Source organism: Rutilus rutilus (assembly GCF_951802725.1).
Source record: "Rutilus rutilus genome assembly, chromosome: 2".
Lineage (NCBI taxonomy): Eukaryota > Metazoa > Chordata > Actinopteri > Cypriniformes > Leuciscidae > Rutilus > Rutilus rutilus.
The window spans coordinates 6,211,148-6,237,068 of record NC_140210.1 but is presented as its reverse complement, the minus strand read 5'-3'; the positions used below and the strand labels follow the sequence as shown (position 1 = coordinate 6,237,068).

General features: G+C 36.1%; 1 protein-coding gene across 1 annotated transcript in view; it reads right to left on the bottom strand.

The window, feature by feature from the left end:
- Positions 1 to 10,064: 10,064 nt before the first annotated feature.
- The window catches only part of hecw2b (HECT, C2 and WW domain containing E3 ubiquitin protein ligase 2b), a 62,226-nt gene continuing 46,369 nt past the window's right edge, over positions 10,065 to 25,921 (bottom strand). Inside the window, exons 16-30 of the mRNA XM_084393511.1 lie at positions 23,901 to 24,035; positions 21,509 to 21,608; positions 21,247 to 21,343; positions 21,082 to 21,165; positions 19,976 to 20,085; positions 18,524 to 18,644; positions 18,333 to 18,446; positions 17,962 to 18,114; positions 17,690 to 17,788; positions 16,906 to 17,035; positions 16,669 to 16,815; positions 14,329 to 14,443; positions 14,012 to 14,097; positions 13,823 to 13,935; positions 10,065 to 12,897 (exon numbers count right to left, since the gene is read on the bottom strand). Of these exons, the coding sequence (XP_084249637.1) occupies positions 12,786 to 12,897; positions 13,823 to 13,935; positions 14,012 to 14,097; positions 14,329 to 14,443; positions 16,669 to 16,815; positions 16,906 to 17,035; positions 17,690 to 17,788; positions 17,962 to 18,114; positions 18,333 to 18,446; positions 18,524 to 18,644; positions 19,976 to 20,085; positions 21,082 to 21,165; positions 21,247 to 21,343; positions 21,509 to 21,608; positions 23,901 to 24,035 (1,716 nt within the window). The 3' untranslated portion in view covers positions 10,065 to 12,785. The remainder of the gene's footprint in view (positions 12,898 to 13,822; positions 13,936 to 14,011; positions 14,098 to 14,328; positions 14,444 to 16,668; positions 16,816 to 16,905; positions 17,036 to 17,689; positions 17,789 to 17,961; positions 18,115 to 18,332; positions 18,447 to 18,523; positions 18,645 to 19,975; positions 20,086 to 21,081; positions 21,166 to 21,246; positions 21,344 to 21,508; positions 21,609 to 23,900; positions 24,036 to 25,921) is intronic.

Here is a 25,921-nt window from a genome sequence, read left to right as displayed (position 1 = left end):
ATGTCGTTCCAAACCCGCAAGACCTTCGTTCAAATGAAGGTATTTTTCATGAAATCTGAGAGCTTTCTGTCCCTCCATTGACAGCTACCCAACCACCACTTTCAAGCCCCAGAAAGGTAGTGAAGACTTTGTTTAAAATAGTCCATGTGACTACAGTGGTTCAACGTTAATGTTATAAAGTGTCGAGAATACTTTTTGTGCGCAAACCCCCAGAAAAGGTATTGGAAACAAGTGCACAAAAAAGTATTCCCGTCGCTTCATAACATTAAGGTTGAACCACTGAAGTCACATGGAATATTTTAATGATGTCTTTACTACCTTTCATGGGTCTTGAAAGTGGTAGTTGTGTTGCTGTCTGTGGAGCGACAGAAAGCTCTCGGATTTCATCAAATATACCTTAATTTGTGGTCCAAAGATGAACGAAGGTCTTACGGGTTTGGAACGACATGAGGGTGAGTATTTAATGATTTTTTTTTTTTTTTTGGGTGAACAACGAACACAGCGTGAGCCGTGATGTGCGATCCATGACCAAATGACTCATATGGAGCTTTTAACGAGTCAGTTACCAGATTCACGAAACGCACACTTGAGTTGGCCATTATATGCTTGTTCACGCCATGTCCTAACTACCGTGGTCTCGGTATGACAACACGTGACTTTCTATTTGGAGCTGTTCATATTCTTTAGACATGCGTTTTTAAGGCAACACTATTTAGGCAACGCCTTATGAATCTGCAGCGGTCATGTAGTACAAGTGGGAGCTCTCCGAAAATTTCCATCTTAGGAGCTGTAATTACGATTCTCGTAATCTCGCACTACGGTAGGCTAATTACATATGGCGTGAACGCATCTAAATTCAGCGTAGACAGTAAAAGAAATGGACACAGCGACCCCATTGGATTCAATGGAGAAAAGTGAAGTCAATTAGAAGCACTCACTTCCTGATGGCTGAGCGTACTGCGCAGAAACTGAGCTTGACGACGTAGATGTGACGTGAGCAACCCGTCTGTCTTCTAGTAGCTGTGCCGAGAGAAATCTGAATCATTCCCTTCCGAAACTTGCAGAGACAGAGAGTGTGATTAGGAGGTGTCCATGAGCTAGGAGCAGGAGCAACTTAATAACTAAGTATTCTGATGAATTATTTTGTCATTTTGCCTCCACGTCCCCCCGATTGCCAGCGAGCTTCTCCTCCTGTCCATACGGTAATTCTCTACTGTGCGACAGAGAGTCGCGTGGTTATGACGCAATCGTTAGCCTATTTTTACAAAAACTGCTTCTACGGGGCCATAACGTAAGATACAAGGTAATGGAGCCTTTTATACATTTCCGTGTTTCTTTAGAAATAAATAATGGACAAATGGAGTCTTTAAACGCCTCAGATGTAAAGTTATTCGCTGTCAAAGTGACGCCAAAATGAATGGGAGTCAATGGAATGCTAACAGCAGGTGGGGGTCCGCTAATCAATGGCGGCCCCCAGGGAAGCTTCAGTTTTTTCTGAAAGATTACCCCCTTTCCCTCACTGAACCACGAGTCATTTGTGGGTTACTTTTGATTCGAGGTGAACCGGAAGCAGGATTGTGACATCTAAGGCTACGTTTACACAACATCGATGTACTAAAAATGGAAAAGTCGTCCTTTGTGTTTTTCACATACAGACGACAATGTTGTCAAAACGGTCCTCGTTCACACGGATCCACGTAAACGACTAAAAACGCTGTATTACACTGTAGCCTATATGTCTTCATGGAGACGATAACGGTATAGTTTTCAAAAACTATAAACAAAAACGAACAATTTTCAAACGTTTTCAAAAGTTTGCATTTTCAGGCCCCAAAAACTCAGTTTCTGTGTAAATGAACGGTATAAAAAGTTTTCTGTTTTTAGTTAAAATCAGTGTCATGTAAATCTGTAATCTTTGTCATCTGTATTCTCAAGAATCAAGTATTCTTAAAATTTCTCAAATATTTGATTCATTATATTTTAAGTAATTTTAAGTAAATCCAATTGTCCAATACACATGCCACAATCAGGATCATTTGAGCAACAGCAGCATCAACTTGGAACTATTTTATTCAAAATACAACTAGAAAAAAAATCTATGTAGGCATATATCGGCCTACAGGTAATAATATAGGTAGGCCTGTCTAATAAAAAATACTATAAAATGTCCCTTCATCACAGCACATGCTCACTGCAACAGTGACTGTTGTTATAAAGGAAACAAGTTTTCCCTGAAGAGCTTTGCAACAACCAGTTTATCAAGCAATTTGTGGACTAAAAAAGGCTTCTAAATGCTTCATTTTAGCAGCCAATTGTTTCTTTTCAGAGTCTGCAGACCTTGAAATTAATTGAAGTAGTTAAATTTGTCATACAGTAACTCCTCATCACAATGTGTTTTCAACATTTGCCATGGGTTTTATAATCTATATTGGGTTTTTAGTATCATATTTTATAATCTATAGTATATTGTGCTAACAGTCTCCAAAATGTATTTTCAGTTTTTTTTTGTTTGCCATTTTACTCAAATTTAGGGTGTGTTTACAACTGGCATGTTTGGTTTGATTAAAACGAACCCTGGTGCGATTGCTCTAAGTGTGAACGCTGGCATCCGAACCCTGGTGCCACCAAACAAGTGGACCGAGACGCTGAAAAAGTGGGTCTCAGTCCGCTTCCAAACGAACTCTGGTGCGGTTTGAATGAAATATGAACCAAAGACATGTAAACAAACCAAAAACGGGACATTATATGTCACAAGATGTGACTCTAAAAAGAACAGAATGCTTTTTTTCTCGTCATAGTCGTGATGTTTCCCATCACAGTTCGGTACAGGCATCAGAACCGCATCTCCTCGCTGCAGATCTTTGTTTGTGTGTGTGATGGAGGGATTCCTGACGCTGTTTTGACTCCTTTACGCATTTTATAAGCTCTTCAAGAGTTCTCATCTGGTCAAAATACCATCATATGTAGCTTCGCACATACAACAAGAGCATTTAGCCCAGAACACAGCATCGTTTCAGGTGTTCGGTAAGTTCCGTCACCAGATATACGCAATAAAAGCCGACCAATCAGGTTGTGAACATATCCCTATGCCTTAAGGTTCAGTATATTTCGGTTCGGTGTTAAAATGCCAATGTGAACGCTAAGCGATCCAGGACTAAATGTTTTGTGGGGGGGTTTCCCGTCCGGACCAAACCAAGCGAACCGAACTACAAGTGCGAACACACCCTTAGATCTAACCTCAAAATGATTTGAGGTAGGAAAATTTGTCATACACTCCTCAACTCTCTCAGCGTTTCATATTTTGAAAGCTGCGTGAAAAGAAGCGAGGTGATGTGGGATGAAAGAGTGCCATCAATCAAACAGTAGAGTGAAGTCTCTCTCTCTCTCATGTAAAAACCCGACATGTTTGACCTTCACTTTCGCTGGCTGTGTTTGCCGCACGCTGACAGCATATAATCAGTGGAGCGTTTTGTCCTGGCAGTCGTATGAGTACAGTCAATGTTTAATTTATACCAACAGCCTGAATAACGTTGGCACTAGTAGCTTTGTGCCATAGCTCTCAGCTCTTTTTCCCTCTCTTTTTTTGTCAGATTGTTGTTTTCTAATGGGGTCTGACAGTCCGTATCAAGTCTGTTTAAACCTTAATTCACCCAGGCACCAAGACAAAGGGGTGAATTCTTCTCCAGCCTAATTGAATTAGTCCTTTAACTGAGAAACTCAGTGTGATTGGAATAAAATATAGGCCTATTCTTCATATACACCACATTTTTCAGGTGTCAACTACTTGTCCGACCAAGCATACATATAGAATTTGACTGTTTGGTTTCCCATTCTTTCTTTGACGTGGATATTCACGATTATGAAGCATCAAACTCTGAGAAACTTCACCACGTGTAAACGCTGTGAGATTTAGCTCCTGCCTCTTGGTAATACCAAAACAAGCTCCTTTGGAAATGCTTGGATGTCTTCAGTCGAGCGTTAAGGGTGCGTTTTCAAAGCGGGAGAAGAATCTGGAAGCTTCAGAGGTCTTAATGCAGCGGGACAGCCCTTACAAACCCTATTGGCAGAGAAACAGCAGAATCATTGAGAGCTGTCAGGTATCTGGCAGGCAGCTGGCAGTGGTTACGGGACATTATTGTCACATTTGGCAGTGTTTATAAGCCTGCCAAGTTAGAAATAGAGTTCAGCGTCTCCGCTTATCTTGCTCCTCGCTACAGCTTTATTATAAACAAGCCTGGCGTGGTTGAGAGGGTTTACTACGGTACTCGAATTTACCGCCCTCAGTGAATTCATACCTCATTCATTCGATTCTCTTACACAAGAGCACAATTCAGTCGTGTTGTTTCATTACTGTCACATGAATACTAAAGGAACACTTTGACTGTAACTAAAGTATTAGATTTGTGTTTTTTGCATGGTGACCATGATTTAACTGTATTTGTACTGGATAAAAACAGAGATTACCATGGTTAGCTAGTTTTTTTTTTTTTTTTTTTTTACTTGTTATAAAAAACACTATTAATATTCAGACATTTAGAAATAACTAAACCATGGTAGTACTATGGTACAATGATGGTATCATATTTGATAATGCACCATACATTTTTACCATTTCCATGTGCCACATTGTATTTACATTGCACAGTAAATTTGTATACAAAGAAAATGCTCTTGAAACCAAATGTCAGATTTTAATTTATCGTGACAAAGGTTATCTTATTAGTTATTGCTATAGTTAACCATTAAATAACATTAATTCATTACTTGAAATAAAATAAACATTAACTGAAAAAAAATAGATACATATTTTTTCAGTTAATGTTTATTTTCATGAATCATGAATGAATATTTCTGTAATGTTAATAAAATACCTTTAGGTATATAAAACTGTATAAAAAACAAACTTTTTTTTTTTTTTCAGAAGTTTTTGGGCGTTCATTTACACGACAACGGTATTGGGACCCTGAAAACGCAACCTTTTGAAAACGGGTTTCAAAGTGCACGTTTTTCGTCTCCGTGTAAACCACAAAAACGCAAATTTGTGAAAAATGGTGACTTCATGCGCATGACGTGTTCAGTCTATAGACCGTATGCGCCTGAGAATCAAGCACGCAGCCATCTAATTTTGTGATCGAACTTTGTATATTTCTATGGCATCGCTGTCGAAGAGTAATTAGCTGGTGAAGTGGATTTACTCACTGTAGAGTTAGCAAAAGTTATCATGAGCATTGTAATGTTTGAAGCAGATGTCATAACAAATGCCAGGAAGATTTCAAAACGAGCGGTTCGTTCATAAATCCGTAAAGACCGGAAGACTGAACACAACAAACGAAGCGCTGAAAAATGGCCAGGGCTACACAAGGTCTATATGGACATGAAACATACATAAATAAAGTCTAAAGTAAGCAATAATGTGACACTGTGAGACAGAGTTGTTTTACTTCGAGGTGGAAAACGCGAGGCTGAGGCTTCCATAGATATAAGTTGAGTTGATGTATTGAACACGAGCTGTGAAAACAGAAAAAAAAAAAACATTTTGACAGTGTTTTCGACTCGATCTCAGCTGGTCGATGAAGCTTTTCGGCTCTTTCTCTAAATTCTCAATAGTCCTTGAAAGAGACGCCAGAAAGTCAAGAGTGTCAGCGGCGAGCTAAATAGACATCTCATTAGACACACTAATGCATTCTTTTGTGTTGTGCTGCAAATCAAAAAGCCCCCAAAATATTTCCAATTATTGGAAATGTGTCAAGCTGACCTGTTGTAATTAACACTTAATCATCATGGCTGGATTCAGAAAAAAGCTCCTCATTAGTCAACACCTGTCTCCAGAGATCCAAACCCGCCGCTTTGCTCACGAGAGACGCACTTCACACTGAGCTTTCATTCAAATCAGCCTCCATTTGACTAAACAAAAGATGCATTACTTTTATCATGGTGTCACATGGTGTTTTAAATTCCCTGAACTTCTCTGTACATGCAAAGAATTTTGTCGTGGTTTATTATTGGCACTGACTAAAATTTTGCATGAACAAAATCACAATAAAACTGTTCAATTATTAATAATAATGTTTGTCCATGCAATTGCACATGTAATATTTGTACTGTGTTTGTTTCTCAGCTACTATAGTACAGATCATAAAATGCACATTTACATACATGCACACTAACTATAAAAGCATTCATTTGTCTGTGGTCCCACTAGAGGAAGTGCTGTTTTCTTTCTGTCCTCTGCTCCTCTCTTTCTCTCGGGCCATGCATAATGCAAGATAGTCTTTCCATTCCACTTCCTCCTGCCATGCCTGTAAAAATAGACCCATGGAGGACCACGCTGTTCCTGCTTCACTATTTTATCATGCATACTCCTGTCCTCCACAAGCAACCAATCACATCAGAGCTATACGTCAACTTCACGACAGATGTGTTTTGTAAATGTGTGATGATAAGGTGTCTGGTGAGCTGTGGCTGCTAAATTGTCACGTGGAGAAATTGATGTCCGTCTGTTTCCACGGTTCACATTTAGTGGGTATTTTTCAGAGAAACGTTTATCCATGTCAAGATAAATCTCATGATTGAATAGATATGTAAGCATGCAACATCTATTTGGGAAGGAGTGACAAGGAATATTCAAGATTCAAGGCGTTTATCGTCACCACTGTGAAAAGTGATATTGGCAAGGAGAACGATTCGAGATGTTTTGTTGGTTCTGGAGCACCACATTAAAGGGATGAAAATTCTGTCATCATTTACTCACCTTTATGTTGTTCCCAACCTCCAGACAGTTGACGGTAGCCATAGACTTCCATTGTTAAATAGAGTAGAAAATACTAAGTCAATGGCTACCGTCAACTGTCTGGTTACCAACATTCTTCAAAATATCTTTTGTGTATGGTTAGGATTTGGAACAACATGAAGGTGAGTAAATCATTTAAGGTGCACTGTCCCTTTAAACAACCACAAGCATGAGCTACTATTAAAACGGAAAGGAATGATCATGTTATTGAAGCACTAAGATAAACCATAACTATAATCCTAATCCTAAAATCTAACTGGTTAATAAAATGTTATTAGACCAATAAAGTTGTTGATACAAGATCACGTTCTACGTCTTCCACACTGTAGCCTACTATTGCATTTACATACTTCAAACAGTGGCATTACCATGGCAACTGTAAAAACAAACATGGTATTCCCCTTACAAACCCTCAAAAGGTATCATGGTAGCCTACAGTGATGGTGTCATGGTAATACTGTGCTACTTTGTCTAGGCATGGTACTAAAATAATGTTTAACAATAGTAGTCTACATATCCAAAATGCTATGGAACTTCTTGGTAGGCTGCTTTTTTTTTGTAATGTATTGGTTACCACATTTAATACTATGGTATTTGATACTTGTACTAGGTACAAGATACCTACAGCTAAACAATGTAAGGCCCTCTAGTGGTTAAAACAAATAAGAGCTACTTTTCTCTGTTCGGTAATGACGTGACACATGGCAGAATGCCATGATGCATTTTACCGCGAAATCCGTCCCGAAGCTATAAATAGAAATCATTATTATAGGTTTATAAAAGTATATCTGGGTAAGGCAAAGAGAATAGTTTAGATGATGTTCTTTGCACTCTCATTAGTAAGGTTGCTATTTTTTTTATTTATTTTTTTATGTTATAGGCCTCCTTGTCCAGAGTATTACATTGTCACTCGTATACTACTGTACGATGGTACTACCACAGTTTTTTTTAACATGTACCACAGTATACCACCATGTAGGCTATTCTTTGGAGAAAATACTCATAGTACATAGAATTTTAGTGCCATAGTATTACAGTAGGCTTTAGTAACAGTATAGTATTTGATACTGCCATTGTACTCATTTGCAAGGCATCCATAAATATAGTAATACCACAGTACCTTCTGGTCGTTTAATGTTAATACATTGTGCAAGTATGACAAGATCTAGTTTGACTTTAACCACCATAGGCATTTAAAAATAAATTTTCACTTTGAGCTGAAGTTGAACAATTTAGGTTTTTCAATGGCTGATTTTTTTTTTTAAATATACATTTGATCCTCTTCAATATCTTGATTTTCAATAACTCGATTTCTCATTTCCTCAACCCAGGGGAAGATGCCATATGCACATTCTTCTCGTGACCAAAATGATTCGCAGGGAATCTTTCAAAGGCACTATGAGCTTTTTTTACTCCCTCAAGGTCAATAACTCAATATGTCCGTGTGTCCGTGCATGTGCATCTGTATGTGCACATTTGTGAGATATTGAAGTGCGCGGAATGACAAGTCAAAAAAAAAAAGCCATTATTGTGAATTGTTGCTCACACATCTGATGCATCAATACCAGTGATTGCATTTACTATTTTGCATTTAGTATTTTGTAAAAATTTGTAAAAAAGGAAAGAAAAGAGTAACCTTCCTGATTTATTATTATATATCGGATGAGTTTATCACATCCCATGGGAGCGTACACACCAGCTGTTACAGCAGGGTCACCCCCACTCACTTTACACACACACACACACACACACACACACAGACACACAAACACGTTGTTTTTTCATGTTTTATGGGGACTAGACCATTTTTATACTGTACAAACTGTATATTCTGTCTCCTTGCACTAACCCTACCCATCATAGAAAACTTTCTGCATTTTTACATTTTACATCAAAAAACATAACTTAGTATGATTTATAAGCTGTTTTCCTCATGGGGACCAAAAAATGTCCCAAAAGGACAAGGATTTCAGATATCGCCATCTTTGTGGGGATATTTTGGCCCCATAATGTAGGGTTTACCAGGCCACACACACACACACACACACACACACACACACAAACAGTGCATGGTCCATGTCACACTAAAAGCACAAGGGTTTATGGGTAGTGTCAGCAAAGCACTACTGAACAGATAAAACAGCTGAAATAGGTTTCTAAGGGACCCTGAAAATACTGCCTCATTGAACAGAGGCGGTGGTGGGCCTGGAGTTCACACAACCGGCAATCAAGGCCTGTGTGATTTCTTTCTTGCACCCCGCATCAACACACTCGTTCATGCAGCAAAGACGCGCATCTCTCCCAGATGTGGATGTGTGCGCTTTACAGTGGAAGGTGATAATTAGCATCTATTTTCATTCTTCTAACTGACTGCCATATTGTCAGACTGACTGAAATCTGACATTATTGTGCATCTTTTGTGCCGTGTATTATGACACGGTTCTGAGGTCTCTCCGTAAGATTCAGAGGTTAATAAACATATCAGATTAGATGGACATTTGACAGTCTCTAATGATGTTTTGGTGGGAGAGCCTCTGAAAGTAAACCTTAAATGTGGTCTGCCATCTGCTGTTCACAAATAGACATGCATGCATTATGTTGAGAGATGTGTTATGAATTTATAGATCTGAAAGAATAAGGTTCATGCTGCATTTACTTTTAAAATTGTTAAAAGTTGTTTTGTTTTCATGAATATTTTAGCATGGCTGCTGTATGCGTTTAATTCCAGTTTGCCTTTCTGCAAGAAAAACTCTATAAATGGAAACAAGTTACAATTATTTATCATAGACCATAAGGCAGATGCAAGAACCATATTCAGTGCATTTAATATTTAAATGGTTCATGTTCAAACATGTCAGTGGTCACAACTGTGGGAAAACAAAAAAAATGCCTTGCGTTGATTTGTTTGATTAATTAGCTGATTCAAAAACTTAGATAACAAAACTTTGAAATTCTCCTTTTCTCACAATTGCCTGTTATTATATTTTTAAGACCAACTGAGCCATTTTTCCCACACTGTTGTTTTACCTTACATATAAATGTCATCTTAGCTAGGAAAAGGCTGACAGAATTTTCCAAATGAATAAATAAAATAAAATGCATGTAAATAAAAGGCATAACATTTTTATATGGTTTATACTTTGGTTTCAGTTCGACTAAAATAATCGCATTTGACTGAAAACATTACTGTATATGCTATCAAAAACTCAAAATGCAAAACGACACAAACAGAAATACCCCACCGAAATATGAAATGAAGACTCTGAGTCATTTTCCGTGAGACAAACAGCTTTATACAATCATCTTTGCTGAAACAAAACAGAAAAACCCATGTGGAGCTCTGAAAGCTGTTATCCAATCAACAGTCACCCATTTCAGAGCACGTGAACGGTGCAAAATTGAAGTTGTACAGAAAGTCAAAAGCAGCAGCAGCTTTCTTGTAATGAACACCAGCAGATCTCGGTCTGACGCCTCTGGTCTTCAGAAAGGCAGGGGAGCGTTCACACTTGGCAGAATCGGTTGGATTAAAACAAACTCTGGTGCGATTGCTCAGTTAATGCGATTCAGTTGTATAAATGTGTGAACACTGCCATCCGAACCTTGGTGCGGACCAAAGACATGCAACCCTAAAAAGGACAGAATGCTCGAGGATACCCGTTTTTTTTTCTCCTCATATGATCTATGTTGCCCATCACAGTTCGGTACAGGCATCAGAACCGTGTCTCCTCACAGCAGATATTTGTGTGTGGAGTTCCTGGCACCGTTTTGACCACTAAAATACCACTATGACACATTCAACGAACGCATTATCCCAGCACACAGCATCGCTTTGGATGTTTGGTAAGTTTCGTCACAAAATATAGGCTACATCATAAAAGCTGTGACGTTATCCTTACGCCTTTCGTTTTGAACCTTTAGGTTCAGTGTTAAAACGACAGTGAAGCGAACCAGGACTAAATGTAAAATTTAGTTTTTTGGTTCGGACCAAAACAAACCAATAGAACCGAACTACAAGTGTGAACACCCTTAAGGGAACAGTTCGCCGAAAAATCATTCACTCACCCTCAAGTCTTAACCCACATGATGTTCGCTGGACTTTTCTACACTCCCAGGCTTCAATAACGTTCACTCTATGGAGAATAGCGGCCTGGACAATCTGCAAAATCAAAATTCCGCAAAAATAAAAAGACATACAGGTTTGGAAAGACATGAGGGTGAATAAAAGACAGAAATTACATTTTTGGCTGAACTATTCCTTTAAATCGCCTGATAAACCAAACATATTAGACGTACTGCATCCGCATCAGCAATGCATTTTCATCTTCTTGTTTATGAAGATAAAGCAAAAAGCATAAAGCAAAAAGCATAAATGTGGACACATTTTATAACTCTTTTATATTTAGGTTTTAAACAGCCAGTGTAAAACAGCATTGTGAAAAAACTACTCTATCTAAAAAGTTAAATTGGGAGGAAAAATTGGGTGATTAAAAAGATATGCCTTTTAATATTTTTTTAAATACATTTTCTCTTTTTTTTTTTAAATGGACAAAAGAATGGTTGGGACAGTCTACGGCAGCCCTAAACCTTTGGTACATTCAGCACAAATATCAGCACGGCACTGCAAAAGCCTTAATACAAAAAACAAAGATCTATCTGGTTTGTATTAATGACCTAGCCAGCCAAAATAGAGTCGACAAAGAGGATATGCTTGTATTTTTCTTCTGTTGCTATTCCAAAATTTGATGGACCTCATAAAGCCCCATGGCAGTTTCAACTACACTAGTTTTCCCTGGAAGCGATATTAATTTCTTGCACAAAATTCAGGTTATACAAAACATTCAGAACTAGAGTACAATCCAGCGTTCCTCAGCCACGGCAGTGTTTCATAAAAGGCTGGGTTGAGTTAACGCGAACGGAAAGGTCTGGAATGTATTGATATGTTTTTTTTTTTTTTGTGGGCTTGATAATCCAGTTTCAAATCATACAAGAAAACACAGTCAGACTTGAGAACAGAGTAAAAAAAAAAAATGGAAAAGGGGGAAAAAAACACATTAAGAAAGCTGCGTTCACATCAGCAAACATTCAAGTCCTCTATATGAGGGTGTGAAAATAATAATAAATAAGCCATTTTGAAATAGTTTGGATCATAACGCAAATAGGGTCCGTTTTAATTTCACGTTGACTTATTTAGTGGGTATATGTGACCATTTTCTTTCAAAAGGTCATCAGAAATAAATCTGAGGACAACAGAAAGGCCAGGGTTGGATTATAAGGTCATAAAATCATCTATTGTTCGTTTTTTTATCATTTGCACTTAGTGCTCACATTCATGATGATGATGATGTGCGTCTGATAGTGCACTTTAGTGTAACATGCCCTTTGAAAACGTCGCGTGTAAAAGTATATGCACAACCAGATTCGTTCAAAAGTGTCACAAATCTGCTGGACAGAAAACATAATGAGACGGACTCGTGTGTAAATGTGACGAAAAGAAGAGAGAACACGCATTTCGATTGAATATACAAGGCGGCGCTGTCGTGCGTGATAGTGCTTGAGGCGATCTGAGACGTCTGAAAAAGCTCACAACACAACATTTGTTCATTTACGCTGCATTGTGATGCTTCGTAAAAAGTCTTTTTACAGATAAAAAGAGTGAGAATATCAAAGTCCTTTGGGTTTGTTTTGTTCCTCATTTTAATCCGCCAGGAAGTAACTCAGCTTTGCATTTTGGCTGGTCACGTCGTCCTCCTCCTCAATGCATCCAGGGCCAACAGACGAAAATAATCACGTTTGCGTCTGAGAAACATTCAGAGAACACGTGATTGGTTGTTTTCTGGTCTGTTCGGCTCATTTCCGAGGAAGTAAGTTTAAGTGATGCGGTGTACAAAATATACGTCTAAGTGCTTCTGGTGTCTGTTTAAACGGTTACTTCCTTTGCTCTTCTAGACGTGTTGAGGAAATGTATCTGATCAGCTCAAAGTGCAAAGGTCAACATTCACTCCAAACCGAAAGTGCTGGTCTCCTCCACTGCCGTCAGCATCTTCTCGTACAGCATGGAGAAGGAGGGATACGGGGGCAGATCCAGACGATTGAAACATGTGTGAGCCCTGCAAAGACAAATAAAGAGTCACCTTTCATTTTCTGACCATATATACATTTCCATCCACACAATTTTTATGTGACTGTATTATGAATTGCCAGATTGTGCCATCTTGTGGATCACATTAGCAATGACATCTGTGGCAAAAAAAAAAACATCTGGGTAGATTGTTGTAAATTGTAAACTCTAAAACAATTCTAACCTAAATTTTTGCTTTGAATTGGCAATTAATGTTAGATGGATTTAACAAAATATTTAATTCTAGTAGAAGCTTAATAATTTGTTTTGAGTTTCATATTTAAACATTGGACACATCAGGCTTTTATTTATTGTTTTTCTGAAATACGTCAAAGATTTTGTTCAGTGATCAGCATATGAGAATGATTTCTGAAGGATCATGTGACACTGAAGACTGGAGTAATTTCAGCTTTAATCACAGGAATAAATTAAATTTTAAGATATAGAAAACAGTTATTTTAAATCATAATAATATTTTACAATATTACTGTTTTTACTGTATTTTTGATTAAATAAATGCTGCCTTGGTTTAGCATAAGAGACTTCTTTCAAAAATATTAAATATCTTACTGATCCCAAACCATATTTATTGGTTATATTTTATTTTACATATTTACCATGTATATAACACTATATATTTATAAAAAAGACCACTAAATGTATTTTAGTAAAATGCATATATTAATTTGATTTAATTATTGCATTTCATTTTTTTTTTATAGTGGGCATAATACATAATGAAATGCATTACGATGATGACTGAAGTTAAACAAATTAATTTAGCAGAGTTTATAGACGGCCTTTAAACTGACAGACGGACTAGATATGATTTCATGGGGTCTTAAAGGCTTCTGAAATGCATCTCAAACGTTCATATACAGGATCTTGCGTCGAGAGGCAGAAAGAGTCATCACCTGGGCAGAGACGTGATTTTCCCCCATTTCTCTACACAGAAGCGGCGAGGTCCGTTGCTGCCCCTGAGGGAGGCAAAGCCTTCGTACGGGATACTGGACGTCCCGGTCACGAACTGAGACAACAGAGACATTTCAGACAATTGTACACCGTCTTATAAAAAGAGCTCACATTTCTCTTCCAACACTCACCTGGAGCAATCTGAGTCTCTGCTCATTGTTGAATCGCTCCACTGCCGCCCAGAACCAGCGAATCACGATGTGGTTGTCATGGTAACCTGGAGGAAAAACCAATAAACTTGTTCCAATAAACTCAAAATGTGACCTGTGTGGATGACAAACACTGTGAAAGCCCACAGTCTACCATGCGGATAAAATTTCACCCATAAATCAGAAACTTCACACATCTTGATAGCACGATCTTCCTATGTTTTCCCACAGTTTTGGACACATCATCAACTCAGTCATCATTTATTACTGCTGTAGTGAACCTGTCAGCGTGTTGTTACCTCCTCTGTACTCTGTGTTGTTCCTCCAGTCTCCCAGATCAATCTCTGCGGTTCCTGCGATCACCAGCTCCAGCTCGCGCGCATCGAACACCGACACCAGCCGCGCGTCCACAACCTGCATCAGTCACATCAGTCATACAGATCACGAAACATCTGCTGCACATCTGCTTTATCAAATATGACGGGAAGTTCAAGATCTGCTGAAACACTGGCATTGGGTAAAGGCCTGTTCGCACAAAGGACGATAGCTATAAAAATATAGCTCTAAAAATCCTTCTAAATATAAAAGAATAGCAGAATCTATAACCATAACTATAGAACTATAATGATAACAGTACAGTGAAGCAATATCGCTTGATTCACTTTCAGAATGATTTTTTTCCAGCTGATAAATGATAAAAATGTTGACAGCCAATCAGAATCCATCCTGCTTTAAAGAGCTTGAGCATTATGAGTAAACTCAGAATAAACAGGATGATATCTGATGTGGACGCTAATATAGTTACTGTTATAGTTATCATTCTTGGCGTGATGGGGCATTAAGACTAGAGTAAATGGGTCATTGTACAGTTGCACCTGAAGATTCAGAGATGAAACTCATCAATCATACATTAAACCTACTGAGCTATATTAATTAATTCATCATTTCTCATTTCATTCAAGGACACACTAAATAATTTAGGATTTTAAAAATAAATCTTCATTCCTCATTGGCCGACTTGTTCTAATTTAAGGTAACAAAAACATTAACAGCAGAACTGATGAATTTTAGAATTAAGAGAGAAAAATCTATATAAGAAGAGTTTTTTTTTTTATACGAAAATTACTTTTTCATATATTTTCATATATTTTGAAATATATTTCTGTACCTGCTCTTTTAAGTTGATTTTCATAATGGGAGGAGGCATTATAATCATATAATGACTAGGCTAACTGAAGAAATGAATGAAAAGCTAACATAATTTGACTAACAACACTGACATTTAAAATTTGACCATTTAAAAATCACGAGGTTTTTAATATTATATTAATATTATGACATAATATGTGGATATGATGTGGTCATGACTATAAGCTTTAGCATCAAGATTTAATGTAGTCGTAACGCTTATATTAAAGACCGCGTGAACCGGAAGTTGCAAACGACTTTTCTCCAGTGCTGTGACGTATTTCCCAGTGAAAAGGAATATTGAACAGAGGGCAGGGTTTTCCTCTAGCGCTCCTCCTCTCCATCTCTCACTCATAGCAGACTAACGGTTTGAGGGGAGTGGTTAAGCGTTTCCCAAACCAAGCCGTCAAACCTACGTCATCAGCCATTCCAGACCGGAAGTAACTTTTCAGACTTTGATTAAAGATTACGACGGCAAACAATTTTTTCCTGTGTATTAACTTGCACGGATTAATTGTTCACCACAAGACTAGTAATATGCGCTCACAAAGTAAATAGGGTCAATTTTGATTTTATGCCGACTTTAAAATAGTATATAATAGTTTATTTAATATTAATTATCATTTTTAAATGTAGCATTATTAAATAATATTAACTAACAATATTTAATACATTTAACTTTTTAACATATTGCCAAATTTTATATTATTAAATTATATTAACTAACAATATTTAATCAATTTATCTCTTAACATATTGCCAGTTATGTTAAAGAAAGAGGGACATAATATGTGATTTTATGAAATATGTTTTATTAATGTTTTTTAACTAAGGCTTTTATGCTCACCAAAGCTGCATTTATTTGGTTAATAATACAGTAAAACCAGTAATATTGTGAAATAACATGTAATAATTTCTATTTTAATATATCTTAAAATGTCATTTCTTCCATTATCATTCCTCCACTCTTCAGTGTCACATGATCCTTCAGGATTCATTGCAATATGCTGATATGCTGCTCAAGAAGCATTTTCTATTATAACGTTAAATGCAGATATATTTTTGAGGAAACCTTGATTTAAAAAAAAATCAGGATTTTTTGATGAATAGAAAATTCAAAACAACAATTTGAACTTTTTGTAACAATTTAAGTCTTGATCAAATTAATGCTGAATAAAAGCATTCATTTATTTAAACTAAATATTTTTTTACTGACCCCAAACTACTGAACGGTAATGTACTAGCAAGACTTCTTGCTATATTTAAGTGAGCGCAAGCATTTGCAACCGAAATTGTACAATGACCCATTTCTATGAAACAGAAATTCAATAAAAGCGCATTCTGGAAAATCTCAGGGCAACTCTACATGGCAGGAGTGGCATGTTTATGTCATGTTCTTAAATAACGATCAGTGAGGGAAAGCATCCGGAGTGTTGATTCGATTTCAGTACCTCATAAAATCCTCGCACGAGACTCTCCGTCTGTTGGACGACACCACGCTCTATACGCCACTTCACCATGCGCTCGATGTACTCCTTCTTATTCTTCTCTGACACAGGGATATTGGCACCGCCAGTCTTCAGCTCACGCTCTGTGATCTAACACACACACACACACACACACATGCTTCTGTGAGACAATGGCAAGAGGTTGTGCACACAAACAACATTTTATAGTCACACTCTGACCTGTCCGAACACCTCCTCGTTGACGGTGAAGGTCAGGTCCAGCATGTCCTCTATGTCATTGTCCTTCATCCACTGAAGACTCTGATGAAACTCCTCATCAAGATACTCCAGATCACTCAGGTCACACGGACTGCATACACCGATATCAACAAACATGAACTCATGGTCGTGATTTATGTAATCACACACAAGTAATCATAAGGCTAGTTCAAGCACAAGTACATTTATTAAAAAAATTTCAAATTTATGTTCAAATTTGAATCCTGAATCCTGTTATTACTATATATATATATATACATATACACACACATACAAATATATATAACAACATTAATTACTAATAAAAATTAAATATATATATTGATAAAAAATATTTGAATACAAGTAGTTTTATGGCAAAACTTGATGCGAAATGTATAATAGGAAATGATTATAAAGTATATTTTTTAAATTAATACACACATACATATATACATATACATACATACACATATATATATATATATATATATATATATATACATATATACATATATACATACATTTATATTTATATATATATATATATATATATATATATATATTTGTGAAGAGCCATTTTTTATATTTTTATTTTTGTGTTAGTACTTTTTAAATTTACAAATACTCATGAGATCACATTCAAATAACATGTTATTTATAGGAAAAAAATAGACGTTTTTATTACATTTTAACCAGATTTTGGGGGATTTTTACCCTAAAATATTTACCAAAAAACATATCAGAAATGTGCTTTGCCACTCACATTCGCAGTAGGCCTTTGTAGAAGGGTCGTGTGAAGAAGGCATCCAGCAGGTACTGATGGATAAGAGCGAGACCCAGAATACGCCCACTAAACCGAAACCTGACAACAGAACGTGTTTAAAATACATCGGGATATATTTCTGTTAGTTTGGTCTATTAAAAGTCATCTTGTAGGCACAGAACGAGCCAAGTACATTCTAAAAATTGTTTTTTTAATATTGGATGTGCACTGAAGCTTCACGTGTGCCATGAAACTGTCAAATGTGCACTCACCACTCATGATGGTTGTCGACGAAGGCAGACATGGGGCTGATCTGGACGGTGTAGGTGTCATTGGCTGAATACTCAAACAGGCCGTAGTATGGGTTAAAAAGCTCCCGTGACACCAGAAAGAAAAACTCTCGTGATGGGCCACTGTAGTCCAGTCTGAACGGGAGCAAAACAAACAAATGTGTTGAGAATCAATGAAAAAATCTATATATGTGTGTATACAACAACAGACTTTAACTTCTGCTTCAATAAATCATACTGTGGTATATTGGATTATTTGGTCAAATAGATTTTTAAAATGACAATGATATATATTAATACATGTCATGTAGTGTAAAGTCTGGTTATCTTTAAAACAAAGTGGTAACACTGACCCCTCTTCTCCAACAAAGCTGACGTAGAGTTTACTTCTCTGTAGATCTTTGCGCGAGTAACACATGATCTGATTGAAGGCGTCCTCCAGTAGATGATCTCTGCGGATTATCAACCTAAAACAAGCACAGGTTAGCATGAGTGTGAGAATGTGTTATAAAGCAAGACCTCAGCGTACCCTACAGATGCTCACTTGACTTTGCCTGGACCCTGTCCGTAGCCTTTAGTCTCCAGTTTGCGATAGAAATTCCGAAGTTTGGCTTCAAAGTCCCGTTTGTACGGCGCAGGGGCCCGAGCGTTGGCTCGTTGTGTACCTGAGAGGAAGAGATCATAGTTACAAGAGAGTTTGCTGAGAAAAGTGACTTTTATCAAACATAGATAAATGTGCATAAAATGTATAGATTATGTGGAACAATTCAGACTTTATTAGTCAAATTTGATGGCTCTTTACAATTGAGACTTCATTTATATATCTATATATCTATATCTGTATATGTATATATATATATATATATATATATATATATATATATAGATAGATAGATAGATAGATAGATAGATAGATAGATATAGATATAGATATAGAGATAGATATAGATATATATAGATAAAGATATATAGATATAGATATTCAATATCACAAAAATAAGTTGTTCAAACAGCAATAGCAACGCTTTGCGAGTGAATCATATTTCTTGAAAGAGATCCCATTTTTTATTAATTATTCAATATACTCAACATATTCAACAACATATTTATTATCATTTCTCCTAGAGTCAGAAAATTTGAACGTTACATAAATAAAATATAACTGAGATCTCCATTATATCTCCTGAAATAAAAAAGAGAAATCTCTGAGCAATAAAACTTCCACTGTCAATAAATAAATAAATAGTAGCAGTTGTACATAAGGGATATGGTGCAAAATTACTCTATTCTCCTAGACAATTTAAATTAAAGATAAAATAAATGACACATAACTGAGATCTCCATTATATCACTTTAGATATAAATGAACAACCGATGGATGGATGGATGGATGGATGGATGGATGGATGGATGGTCAGACAGACAGACTGGATGGATGGATGGATGAATAGATAGATAGACAGAGAGGATGGATGGATGGATGGATGGATATTTTAAAGGGTAAAAGTAATCAGAATGGTTTGCAAGCGAGCAAAAAAAGCACTATAGAACCTCTATTACAGAACCTGTAACCAGCGGACAGTGTAATCCCTGAGCGTCAGCGGTGACTAAAGTCAGATCAGGGTTTGTTAGAGCATGATTCCCTCTGGCACCGTGATGTCCGCCACACTCCAAACAGAGTTTTGAAAATCAGAGTGTCAGTATCACGGTTTAAAAGCAGCCTGCAGGGATTATCCAAAAACCCTAGACTCCAAACACACACCAAATCCCAAATAGCGGATCTGATGGATTTGGCAGCCAACTCAAAATATACCCAGGAAATCTGGCCGACTAAAGTCAAGCTCTACAACCAAACCAAAGCAATGCTGTGGAAGGATGGGTAGGACCAGGAACACAAATTTGCAATTATCAAATGAAAGAATTGTTTTAAATATCGTAATAGTATTAATAATAAATGTTTCTTGAAGTTTTGTAGATGAGACCGTGAGGAACAGACCAGGGGAGTTCTGAGGGGAGGAGACCGGAGACCCTCGAGGTGATTGACAGTAGCTGGGGTGCAGTAAGGCATGAGGTGGCACATACGACATCACTTCCTCTTCAAACAAGCTGCAGCGAGAAAAAGAGACAAAGATTGTTTGTGTTTGGAGGCAAACTCAAGATTTCTAAGATTCATTTCCCTGAGAAGCCAAATTGCATTAGATATCAATTACTCATTTAATAATTTTGTTTTTTCAAAGAATGTATTGTGAATTGCAGTTTTGTTTTGAGCTTAACACTGACATATGATATAATAGAACAGTTTATTGAACATTTAGTCCAAATCTAAAAAAATCTGCACATGTGTTTTTTTGAATGGTATGATATTTGATACATCAGGGTTTTATGGCTCATTTAGTATATGATATAGGAGAATATGGAGCTTTATGTGAATATTTTGAGGGGGAACGTTTTATTCAGAGGCACAAACTGAGAAAGATATGAAATTTGGTGCAGTTGTTGATATTTAAAAAGCCAAAAAGATAAAATGCTGATGGCCTGTAATGTAAATAAATCAATGAGATTTGACATAAAAATAAGTTTATATCTCCCAGTAATATGACTTAGTAAAATTATGTTTAAATGCTTAGTTTTATGATCAAAGCTCAAAACATATAATGTAATGCAATATAATAATGATGTAAGCATATGTATATAACTATAATACTGTAAATATAAGAGATTAACAAATAAACATTCATCAAAAGCCTGATGGATCATATTTGATACTCACATTTTAACTTGATTTTTCTATCAAATAAAAAAAAGTATGGATAAACTAAACTAAGTAACTAAAAGAACATAAAAAGTTGAGCCACCGTGCCGCCTCGTTTTTACAATTAGACAAAATTATTATATGTGCTAAACAGTATAATCTACCAATCAGATGACAAAACACATGTAGTCGATTGTGTAGAACAGGTTTCTTGGCGAAGTTTTGATTATGTTGATAAGGCCTTAGAAATTTGCATATCAAATATGATACAGTAGGCTTTATAAGGTTAAACTTTTTTTTCTTGCATCCATTTTTGCAGGGTAAATTCACATTAATCACTGCAAGAGTACCTGAGCAAAATCACCAAGTCTGCATCGCTGGAGAGGCGAGCTAAACCCGAAGCTCCCTCATTACGGATAAACTGCACCTTCTCCCTGTGGATTAGAAACGTCAACATTTTCATAACCAATAGCTCAGAACTGAGGTTTGATTTGTAATATTTCTCTGAGCCTCACCTGAGTGAGTGATTCCTAATGAGCTCAGGCTGCCTCTCCTGAAGGATCTCATATACGTTCGGCTGCCGCAAAAATGCCACTATTTTATCATTGTAGGCTATAAAGAGAGGAGCAAAGCAATTGGTGAAATGTCAAATGAAGATGCTTCAAAAGTTATAACTCCACATTTTGATAAAACTATGCTTTATGAAGGATTTAACAAGTGAACAAATCTAGTTCTGTCTAAACACTTCCTGATGAAGCTTGGCTTGAACCGGCTCACCAACAGGAACTACATCTGGACACTGGTTGCGATTGGCTGAGAAGGTGTTGGAGGGGCGTGGCAGTACAGCGGGTCCAGCATGCCGAGGGTCATCGCCCACCTGCAGCACAGACAAAATAGAAAGTGACCACTATGTCCTCACATCCACAGGACGTCCCACAAGACAACATTAGTTTACTGCAGAAATACTGTATGTGAATATTGTGAATAATGTTTATTATATAATACATGTGTGTGTACATATGTATACCTGTGTGTGTATATATATATATATATATATATATATATATATATATATATATATATATATATATATATATATATACACACACATACACACACACACTGTATGTGAATATTGTAGCATCTAACATAAAAGTTTGTGTTTATTATATAATATATGTGTGTGTACATATGTATACCTGTGTATATATATATATATATATATATATATATATACATACATACATACATACATACACACACACACACACACACATATACACATATATATATATACATATATATACACATATATATATATATATATACATATATATACACACACACGTGACTTGACAATGTGTGTGTGTGTGTGTGTGTGTGTGTATATATTATACATATACACATTTAAATGTACAGTATATATATATATATATATACACACATACACACACACACACACACATATACACATATATACATATATATATACATATATACATATATATATATATATATACACACACACACGTGACTTGACAATGTGTGTGTGTGTATATATTATACATATACACATTTAAATGTACAGTATATATATATATATATATATATACATACACACACACACACACACACACACACACACACACACAGTATGTGTGCATTTGTTTATACACACACATGTATGCACATATATATATATACTGTACATTTAAATGTGTATATGTATAATATATATACATACACACACACACACACACACAGTCAAGTCAATTGTATTTGTACAACGCTTTTCAACATATATATAAAATAATAGGATTCAGTTGCTTGTGCATAATTCACCGGATATGTGCTCCCTAGTGAGTGTTCTTTAAAGATGAAAGCTTCATTAAGGGCCCTGTGACTAAAGATCTGACAGCTCTTTTGCTAAAGCCGAGTGGATTGTAAAACTTTCCCTGGCCTTTATTCCCCAGGTGTTTATATAAGCAGAGGGACTTTTTAATTAAGTGAGATCATTTGCATTTTATCTTATGAAGACACAGAGGATTTAACGATTAGTGGAATAATATTTAGACACAATATGTTTACATGCATACACATATGGTCCACTGACAAACGCACTCACACGAGGGATTGTGGGTGGACTGATGTGAAAATGACACGGTGCATGCTGGGACACAGCGGAGGCCGATGCTGTGAAATTAATAAGCATATCTAAAGAGGCCTGAGAGGGCGATCTGTTCTCCACACGCCCCGACGTGACAGAACATCCGATTCCCTAATGAGAAACCTGCTGAGAGTGTTTTATCATGTAAAACTAAAGATATTTTCATTAGAATATCTGATCACTGTCACGTGCATGTTAAGCATTTTATTATTGGTTAAATAAAGGCTTGTGTCATGATCCACTACCATTCAAAAGTTATTATGCTTATGCTCACCAAGACTGCATTTATTTGATCAAACATTCAGTAAAAACTGTAATATTATGAAATGATTTTACAATTTCAAATAATTGTAATGTATTTTTAAAATGTATTTATTATGTGATGGTAAAGCTGAATTTTCAGCATCATTACTCCAAGTCTTTATTGTCACATGATCCTTCAGAAATCGTTATAATATGCTGATTTGCTGCTCAAGAAACATTTCTTCTTATTATTAATGTTGAAAACAGTTGTGCTGCTAAATATTTTTTGTGGAAACTGAGATATATTAAATTTTTTTGGATTATTTGATGACTAGAAAGCTTAAAGAACAACATTTATTTGAAATAGAAATCTGTACTTTTACTACTCACTTTTGATCAAACTCCTAGCTAAAAAAAATATTTGTATAAATCTTACCCTAAACTTTTGAACAGTAGTGTAATTTAGTGTCAATGATGAATTCATATGAAATCAAATTATTTTAAATCAATTTAATGCATTAAATCCTTCAAAAACAAATAAGCTTACTGACCCCAAATCTTTGAACAGTAGTGTATATGAACTACATCTGTACATGTTTGCAGAAATCGGCTAGTGTGTTGTGTGTAGTTGCCCCAATCAAAAGTCTCAAAGTTTAATTTAATTAATGAATGAAGTCAGAGGTTTGCAATGATGCTTGGTGCAAGCCACATGGGCGGAGCTTGCACTGTGTAGCGTGCAGCGTGTGATTGGAGGCTCACCTCCCCTGCGCTGTGGCTGCGCTGGCGGCTGAGGTGCTGGCGGTGGGCCAGGAGGATGCTGGGTCGAGCGCTCTGCAGTGGCAGGCGTGGGTCTATGAAGGTGGTGGCCCTGCAGTTATGGTCCACGAAGAAAGGCTGAGGGAAAAACACAATCATGTCAAGCTTTGCCAGCAGCAAGTAGGCCGAAGGGTTTAAAAGCACAAACGTGAAGCTCATATTTATGTTAAAGCACTTTAGATTAATGCGCCAGTAAAAACACTAACACATGAAATATTTACAGTAAGTGTTACGGTTGTACTTTCAAAGTATATTTTAAGCATTCATTTGCAGTACTACCTGCTTTCCTGCTAAGCTTCCATTATAAGCATATTACTGTAAAGCTCTTCCTGATACATCAGGAATCATGTGGTAATTGACAACAAGCCACTGATGAATCAAATATGAATTCACTTATGGTACATATTAGTAAATATGCTGAAAATAATTCAAAATATATCTATCTATAATTTTTGAATGTAAAAATATAAGGGACTAAATGTAAAAATAATCAAATATAGAAGAGAAAGATGGACAGTGAATGATACATACATATATATATATATATATATATATACACACACACACACACATTACATATATACACACACACATGCTGTTCTTTTGAACTTTCGATTCATCAAAGTATTCAGGGGAAAAAAGCACAACTATTTTCAACATTGATTATAACAAGAAATGTTTCTTGAGCATCAAATCAGCATATTAGAATGATTTTGACACTGTGACACTGAAGACTGGAGTAATGATGCTTACATATATAATATTTTAATATTATAATTATAATTTAATTCAATAGATATAATATTTCAAAATATTACTGTTTCTTCTGTATTTTTTAATCAAATACATTCAACCTGGTGAGCATTTGCTATCAGCAACCTTAAAAAATCTTAATTATTCCAAACTTTGAATGGTATATATATATATATATATATATATATATATATATATATATATATATATATATATATATATATATATATATATATATATATATATATATATATACATACATACAGGTGCTGGTCATAAAATTAGAATATCATCAAAAAGTTGATTTATTTCAAGAATTCAACTTAACAGGTGAAACTAATATATTATATAGACTCATTACATGCAAAGTGAGATATTTCAAGCCTTTATTTGTAATAATTTTGATGATTATGGCTTACAGCTTATGAAACCCACGAAAGCAAAATTACATGAAATCACACAGTAATTACACAGTGATACCATGGTCATTGAACCAGGTTTTGGTTCTTTTGGCAGTGTGGGCAGGTGCAAATCCTGCTGGAAAATGAAGTCAACATCTCCATAAAGCTTGTCTGCTGAAGGAAGCATGAAGTGCTCTGAAAATGTCCTGGCAGACGGCTGCGTTGAGTGGACAGCACAGTGACACCAGCCGATGACCAACACAGACTGTGGAAACTTCACACTGGACTTCAAGCATCTTGGATTGTGTGCCTCTCCATTCTTCCTCCAGACTCTGGGACCTTGGTTTCCAAATCAGATGCAAAATTTGCTCTCATCAGAAAAGAGGACTTTGGTCCACTGTGCTTTATTAAATCCAGAGTCCACGCAGCCGTCTACCAGGACATTTTCAGAGCACTTCATGCTTCCTTCATTTTCCAGCAGGATTTGCACCTGCCCACACTGCCAAAAGAACCAAAACCTGGTTCAATGACCATGGTATCACTGTGTAATTACTGTGTGATTTCATGTAATATTCAAATTTCCATGGGTTTCATAAGCTGTTAGCCATAATCATCAAAATTATAACAAATAAAGGCTTGAAATATCTCACTTTGCATGTAATGAGTCTATAATATATTAGTTTCACCTGTTAAGTTGAATTCTTGAAATAAATAAACTTTTTGATGATATTCTAATTTTATGACCAGCACCTGTATGTATATATATATGATTATAATAAATTAGTTTTTTGGCCATATTTTATTTTATTT